At 42.7% G+C, this 7,900-nt stretch overlaps 1 protein-coding gene across 1 annotated transcript; it reads right to left on the bottom strand.

Moving 5' to 3' along the window:
* Nucleotides 1-4,389: 4,389 nt before the first annotated feature.
* Nucleotides 4,390-7,682, bottom strand: TMEM52B (transmembrane protein 52B). Its single transcript, XM_009324319.1, has 5 exons — nt 7,635-7,682; nt 6,937-6,980; nt 6,221-6,259; nt 5,092-5,258; nt 4,390-4,640 (listed from the first exon to the last, which is right to left on the bottom strand). The coding sequence occupies exons 1-5, from the start codon at nt 7,680-7,682 to the stop codon at nt 4,390-4,392; spliced, it is 549 nt and encodes a 182-aa protein (XP_009322594.1).
* Between the last annotated feature and the right edge of the window lie 218 nt (nt 7,683-7,900).

Here is a 7,900-nt window from a genome sequence, read left to right as displayed (position 1 = left end):
TATTTCTTTCATTAGTACCTGCCCTTGGGTACTCATTCCATTTGTATCTCCATAGGCTGACTTTTTTTCTTTTTTTTAATCTTTCATGTGATTTCAGCATATCAAAGCCTGTCTTATAAGAAAACTTCTACTTTGTAGTCAGAATGGTGATTAAACCACAGAGGGTGTACCTGAAGTCACTTGTGATTCTGCTCTGTTTATGTCCATCCATGGCATGTGGATAGTTCTTCAGTCCTTGCCTGGTGTCTCTCCTGCACCACTCGTGACTGGTCACCAGTTTCACTTGACACTGGATCTATAGCAGCCTCAGAACCAGTACAGGCACATTGGCGCTGGGTGAGGGCACAGGGTTAGTCACTCGGAGCAAACAATGGCTAATTGTGTAGATGTTTTCCTTTCCTCCAGGAAATGTCTCTGTATTGTCTATGTTGAACTGCCGTCTCACTGCTCTATTTTCTACAGCTTCTTATTTTTTACAAAAAAGCTGCTCATTCCTCCCAAACTGATTGCATGGCCCAGCCTCAGCTCAAGTTGCTTAAATGTATACAAATGATGTTATGAGGATATTAAGGAAAATACCTTGTTGCGCTGTGAAAAGCAGCAGTAAAGGACAAAACCCCGTATCTGAATAACACAAGTCTGAGATCACTTTGTTCCAGCCGATGGTTTGGAGTGGCCTGTTGGGGATGGGTATCATTGTTACTTAATAGTCCTGTGAAAACAAAGGAGCAACACAACAGTGTGGCCAGTGGGGTGTTTCTGAAGATCAGTCTTTCTCAAGTACCACATGTTCTAGGGGAACCTAAGGGTGGCGTGGACAACTCCTTTGCGGCACCTGGTGTCAGTGTACTGTTGTTCCCCTCATGTGGTTCCAGCCCAGATTACTCCATGTGCAGGCTAAAGGTAGCCGGTGGAGACTGGTTGCTCTTCTCTTTCGATATCACTTGTCCTATGCTTGCTCGTGTCCCACCCTTTTCCCAGTGTTTGGTCAAGGGTTGAGTGACCAAGCAAGCCAAAGCCGAGCCAAAGGTCAGTGACTTGGGTATGATAGAGTTATCTTCAGTACTTTGTGCATCACTTTCCCCATCTACAAATGGAAAACTAAGGCTTGTCTGACGTGTAGGCAGCTTGACAACATGGTTCAAGTCTGTAAAGTGCATGGGGATCTTTGGATGCAGATACTTAATTATTCATAACAAAAGAGAATTGCTTTTGATGGTATTCATTCCCTTGTTGTGCAGGATATTGGAGTGCTCTGCAGAAAATGGGTACTTCAGTGCGGTCAACTTGACACCAGTGGCTGTACACAGCAGCTGAACAAACCCTAAAATTATTTAATAATTAACAGAAACCTTTTATTTATTTTCCAATGTATGTTATTCTGTATTTGTGAGCAGTTCATGTCCCTATTGCTCTTAAGTGTGGGGAAAACAGTTGCTACTTGAATATTTGTTTAAATGTTGCATGAAAGTATTAGTTCTTCATGTTTAATAATATTTAATATTTGTACTTAATTTTCAATCTGAAAGCATAAAAGATTTCAAAGTGCTTATTGGCTGATATAATACAACACACAAAGTATATTCAAAGTCCAGACTCAACAGTGAGATGGAACCACCGCTAATGGAGTAAAAAAAACAGCTGAATAACAGCAAGTTGCAGTACCAAGTAGCAGTTTATCTCTGTAAATAAGTAAATTTGCTATATTTTTATGGAGAGTGGTCCTCCTTTTTCAGAGAGTACATGTGATCTTTCTTGACTCTGTCCTCAGTTTTGGATTGATTGTGAGGAGAGAACATCTTCAAATCATAACAGGCCTGAGGGCAAGAGTGAAGTGATTCCAGTCACTGACACCTGGTCTTTGCTTTCATACTACAAGCTGGTATGGTTAGATAGAGTGTCTGTAGATCTGCTGCTGTTTTTTGTTTGTTTGTTTTAATCTGGTGGTTCTTCATGTCTTATGGGCTGAATGGCTGATCCCTTGCAAGAGTTATAAATATTTTCTCTGAAATTGCTCATCTGAAGTCAGTTTAGTAGGAAACAATCCCTGAGCAAGCAAAGTTATATCTATCATTATTGTCACTTGAAATATTTTGGATGTCTTGCCAGTAAAAGAAAAACTTGAGCGTACCTGCTCTAGCACCTAGCAACTGAGAGTGAGACAAGCAAAGAAGGATGTGAGCAGATGGGAAGGGACAGGAGAGTTAGACAATACTGGCTCTGGTCAAGGGAAATAGGCTGAAATCCATTTCAGGTAATACTCTGGGTACGACTGACCTATAACTTTTCCCCTTGAAACTGAGAAAGGACATAGCGGAGGTGATTTGATGCAGAGGAGGAGAAAACTAAGAATTTTAAAACTTCCCTTTTTATTGCACATCTTAGATAAAAATTACGGTGTAATTATTATGGCAAATTATTAAAAATTGCACGTGACCATTTTGCTAGGCAGGATTGCTGCCCTGTGGAGCAGGGCTGCCATCTCGTGTTAAATACCCGCACAGCTCGGGGCTCATAGGCCAAAGGAAGGGGCGGAGGCAGCAGAGGAATGGTATGTTCCCCCTGGAAATGACTGTGAAGGCTTCCAGGAAGTTTCTGGGCTTGATAGTGCTTGACGCATGTTCAGTAGATCCAAATGCCTCTGCTTGCTTCAGGCTTTTACTGTGGAGTAAACAAGAGCCTTCCAGGAAACCTTCTGCTGCTTGGTGGAGAAGTCAGGCTTGAACTGAACTTCAGAGAGCGGCTGATGAAATAGGTCACTCTAGTAGATGTTCCACAAACAGTTATTATTTCAAGCGTGTTGTATAGCAGAAGAGTCATAGCCTTATATGTCACTTATTTATTTATTCTATTCCAGTTTATCACTCACTAGTGGTACAATTAGGTAATGACTAGGCAATTCAAGAAGAAGTTTGTGACCTAGGAAGTCAAGACCCTCATTAAATTCCCTTGGATACAAAACTCCCGTGACTGAGCAAGGTCTGGGACATCATCAAAGCTGTTTTGGTCGTTCAGTTCTGCTTTATGCTATCCCTTTATGCTATCTTATCAACCTTCTCTAAAATTCTCCATGGCTGTAATCTCAACAGCAGTTAGGTTCCTAAACATATTTGTGGACCTGGTCCTTGTTCTCCTTATCTGCAAAATAACCATATTCTTCTGTATTGCACAGAAGCGTTGTGAAGATCAGCATATTAGGGACTGTGAAAATTTGGGTACTGCAGTAGGAAGGGCCATGCAGGCACTTCAGAACGATGTGATATCTGTGACCTACGAATTCATATCAACGTTAACATATACATGTAACTCATTCATGGCTGCTTATCATTTGATATTTGATGTCCTTCTGCTTTAATGTTTACAGGTGCTGAACCTGGGGTGGAGACAACACTGATGTAATTCAACAGTCACCTTCTCATGAGTACTTAGTCTAAGAAAACATTTTACAGATGGTCCATACCTATGTTCATCCAAACAGTTTGATTAATATCTCTGGATGATTCAACATATTTGTATTGATCAGGAAAGACTCACAAATTATTACCATCTGAGAAATGGCTTAAATGTTTTAAATGGTCTTATTTAGTTTGATCTGCTTTTGACAGCAACATTAAGAATAATTAATAAATGATACAACGTGAATGTAACTAAAATATGATTGAGCTTTATTTCAAGGGTAGTGTTCCTGCTCCTCCCCGTTTTCCTCTGTTTTCACACACTTTTTTTTTTAATTCAAATATAAGAGCTTGTGACTACTATTTCAGAATTGCTATATATCATATTCAGAACCAGACTGTATTCACTGTATTCATTCTATATATCCTGTAGGGCATTTAGGGGACTATACTGTGCATACTACCAATGTATGCTGTCTTTTGTTTACATGCAGATTGTGTTCCTACACAGCCTCCTTTTTTTTTTTCTTTTTTTTTTCCCCCCCAAATTTACTATAAATGGTTGGCACTTTCCAGAAGTTTGGTGTTATTATTCGGTATTAAGGCCTTCTCACATGTCTTTGTTTTTCCTGTTGTGAAAACCTCTCTGCCATACCCAGGAAACTTAGGCTGGAAGCAAGCAGAATGAGACAGCATCTGCAATCTCCCTGCAGGTCACTAGCCTGCAAAGTGGCTCAGCACCTTGATCCTGCTGCCTGCTTATTCGTGCAAACTGTGATACTAGTGATGTGTGTATGTAATAAATGGACATAGAGAATACCAATGACCAATTATCTCAAGGAGGTGTCAAAAGGAGCCATCAAAATATGCTGGATCTGAAAATAATTTGAATTTTAGTGTCTTTTTTTGCCTTTCTCATTAGACTAAGGAATTTAATCTGATATTCCTAACCCTGCCCAGAAGAATTAGTCTCCACATTCAGTAAAAACAGGCACTAGTGTCCTGGGAGGGCTGGCTGGGCATCCTTGCCCTCGGCAGATGCCTGCAGTTTTTCCTCCGGCACTGGATCCAGGTCTGGCACTTTCTGCCCCGCCTTGGCAACTGTGAATCTGCTCATGTGCAGAGCTTCTTCATAGACTGGAGGAGTGTCTGATGCTGAGAGGGGTGGTGTTCCCTGCGCAGCGTTATGGGAGTGTGCCACCGCTAATATCCTCCTGGCAGCAGGCCCAAACACGGAATGGAGAGCTGAAAGGGAGAAGACAAAAGCCGTCTGCCCCATCCTGAAAGCACCATGTGATTCGCGGAGGACAAGTATATCTGCAGCACGCAGGCTTTTCTCTCCCCACAGCCTGAATGTTTTCCTTTTCCTGCCCCTTCATCCTTCCCTTAAAGGTGGGGGGTGTGAAACCCCATCAGCAACATCCCACAATTACTCCTTCCTCAAATGCCACTGAGGCCCGTAGACACCCTAATTCCACCCAAACATGTCTCACAGCTGACTCACCATCTGGCTGCATTTGCTACATGAAGCCTGGTGAGCACCTTAATTTGTACTATGTACAGATGCCGCCTTCGCCGCCTCCTGCCACGAACTTCCCTCTGCCAGCCTTGGGGTGCCGCAATCTGGGCTTTTTACAGTGCAGCCCCTCACTTCGGGGTGTGCTGAGGTCCCCAGCCTCCGTCGAAGCCAACTCACAGGTAATGGTGCTCTGGAGGGTGCTGTCATGATCAAAAGCAATGACGGTGACCTCGTAGGGCTGAGGACCCGATTCCTCCCCTGTCTGATGGCAATGAAAACAGCATCTCATACAGATGGAAACCAGGCCACACAGGAGCAGCAGCCCACCGATCGCCACCACCAGCCTGGAAAGGGAGAGGACACAGAATTGGGACAGAAGGACTTTGTTTGCAGGGGACGCTTTAAGGTCTCTCCCTGCTTGAAGTAGGGCTAAACTCATAGCTAGACATGGTCATTTGAAGCCTTGTCCAGCAGAGTTTGGACAGTCTCCAGGGATGGAGATCCCACATTCCCTCCGGGCACCCGTTCCAGTTCTGCACCACTCTGGGGGGAAACATTTTTTCCTTCTGTCTAATCAGAATTTCGCTGGATGTAGCTTGGCCAGTCTCCTCAGGTCCTCCTTCTGGGCACCTCTGAGAAGGCTCTGGCTCTATCTTCTCTCTAGATCCACCTTAGGTAGTGGAAAACTGCAATTAGGTTGCCCCCTTAGCCTCCTCCAGGCTGAACAAACCTGGTCCTTTCAACCCCTCCTCATAGATCATGTCCTCAGGACTCCTGACCATTTTATTTGCTCTCCAGTGGACTTGTTCCAGTTTGTCAACACGTATTTTGTACTGAGGGACCAAAACTGGACTAGGTATTCCAGATGTGTCCTCATAAGTGACAAGTGGAGGAGAAAAATCGTATCTCAATCTGCTGGCTGCACTTGTATTAATGCAGCCTTGTAGATGTCCAATGACTACCATCCTTTTTAATCTCATCCTGGTGAGAATTGCTAAGGAATCAGACTGAAATGACTTAAAAAATGGGCCTTTTAAAAGGCATATTGTGCCATGAATGCTTTATTAATATTGTGCATCCAACTAAATTAATACATGGAATAAAAAAGGAGGCCTGTGATGGCAAGTCTACATTTGTCCACGATGATGTGATAGCTAAGGGGTTGCCTTGCTATTGTAGAGCATTAGGGGGTGCCAAGGGAAAGCGGTGGTGGCATGGCACTTGAGCAGGTCACATTTAACCTCACTCTTTGCTACTGAAATTGTCCAGAGATGTAGATATTTAATGGAAACATATGCCATCTTACCAGATATACCACAAACGGTCCCACTCTGTACCTGAACAGCTGAGAAGAGGGTACAAGAAATAGTTAGCCACAGAATACCAGATAAATGGGAAGATCCCTACTGTATCTTCTTCCAGCTCCCCTCACGCTCCTCACTTACAGTCCAGCTTCTAAATGGCACAGTGATGAGAAAGTCACTGTGCTCTGTGGGGGAGACAATTGTCCGACCTCATCAATCTCCCTGTTAGCTGAGTTTCCCTTCGGTTCGACTTTCTCTCTTTATTGTTTCCCTGATATTTTTTGCCTGCCCAATTCTGTTTGCAAACCTTCGGGATCTGCGTTCACATTTGGTTTGTCTTAATTTCTGTTATTCTTACAAATGACATCACCAAGAGTAATATTCACCAAAGCAGTATATTTCAAACCAATTTTTCAAGGAAAGGTCAATTCCAAATTCATAATCTCAGTCAATCAAAATTACACCAGAAAGCTCTTAATCATTACAGTTATCCAAATAGGTAGCAGGAAAAGAGTACCACATGATCAGTATGTTGAATAGATAGTAATTAATACACTTCCCATTCAAAGCAATGGAAATTTTATGTGAATTTTCAATAGTTGCAATTAAAGTAAGTTTTTCTGTAAAATGTCAGCCACCATGTCATAACACTGATGTCCACTACTGCCTTTGTCCTTCATTGTTTTCTTAAAAGAGTGCAAGATTGACAAATACTCACAGTTCAGTGTTGAGACAGCCTTCCTCACCTCTCACTTGGGGGAACTAGAAGGAGAAAAACAAACAAGACACAGCTAGAGCGAATTAAGTCTTTGTCATATGCAACTTCTATCTCTGTCACCTGGCCTATTACCAGTCTGAATCTCCTACAGTAAGGACTTACTGTTAACTATCTTCCATTGTTTCCATCGTATATTCTGCTGTAGACTTGAAGTTATTGTGATACCAACTGCATTGTTTCATATTTTTAATTCCCGTAGTCATTAAAATCCTACTTAGCACTGTTCTCAGCACAGACCCCAACTTAACTTCACCCTTACCACAAGTTTCCCTTTCCCTTTCCCTTTCCACCACAAGCTATGTCATGCTACAGATGTAGATTCTTCTCCATGCTCCAATATTAAGAGCCTTTAAATGTCCTGCTTCATATTATACCCACACTGACTTAAATTCCTCTCTGTCCTTCCAGCACTCCTACCCGTCTCATTCCTTTGCCTTGGGTACCTTGACCTCTGTGTTACCATCCCTGGAATAGCAGCAAATATTATTCTTTTCTGTGCATCTGCCTTTTATATGCTAGTTCTTTCTAATATCAGGGAAATTCTTGTGACTGTCAATTGCTAATGCCCCTCCATCTTTCCAAGGTAACTCCACAACTGAGCAGAGACCCCATAAAAAGGAACCTAAGGTGTGACTTACCCATAAGAAACATCCTAAAACAAAGCCGATCATGACTGGGCTGTGCATCCCTGTAAGGTGGTTCTGTGGCCTCTTGCTGTCTCAAGCTGCTTGATGTCTTCTTGTCCTTTCTAGTTTCAGTTCATCCTCACCAGTCCACTGACCAGGAGAAGGAGCAGATTCCTTGTTGTGTGTCGAATCCAAACTCTTCTTCCTGCTCTACCTCTTTCTGTCCTCCTCTGGGTCTATCCTTCTTTGCCCTTCAGGATTTTGTTTTCTCTCTTTCC

Source organism: Pygoscelis adeliae, unplaced genomic scaffold (assembly GCF_000699105.1).
Source record: "Pygoscelis adeliae isolate BGI_AS28 unplaced genomic scaffold, ASM69910v1 Scaffold65, whole genome shotgun sequence".
NCBI lineage: Eukaryota > Metazoa > Chordata > Aves > Sphenisciformes > Spheniscidae > Pygoscelis > Pygoscelis adeliae.
This window is presented reverse-complemented; position numbering and strand designations above follow the sequence as displayed.

Excerpts from the sequence above, each read along its gene's own strand:
- TMEM52B (XM_009324319.1), bottom strand. The coding sequence starts at position 7,682 with ATGCACAGCCCAGTCATGATCGGCTTTGTTTTAGGATGTTTCTTATGG. Across the intron at positions 5,259-6,220 it reads GACCGTTTGTGGTATATCTG|GCTGGTGGTGGCGATCGGTG; the intron begins GTAAGATGGCAT and ends CTCCCTTTCCAG. Across the intron at positions 4,641-5,091 it reads CCTCCAGAGCACCATTACCT|CTCTCCATTCCGTGTTTGGG; the intron begins GTGAGTTGGCTT and ends TCTCCCTTTCAG.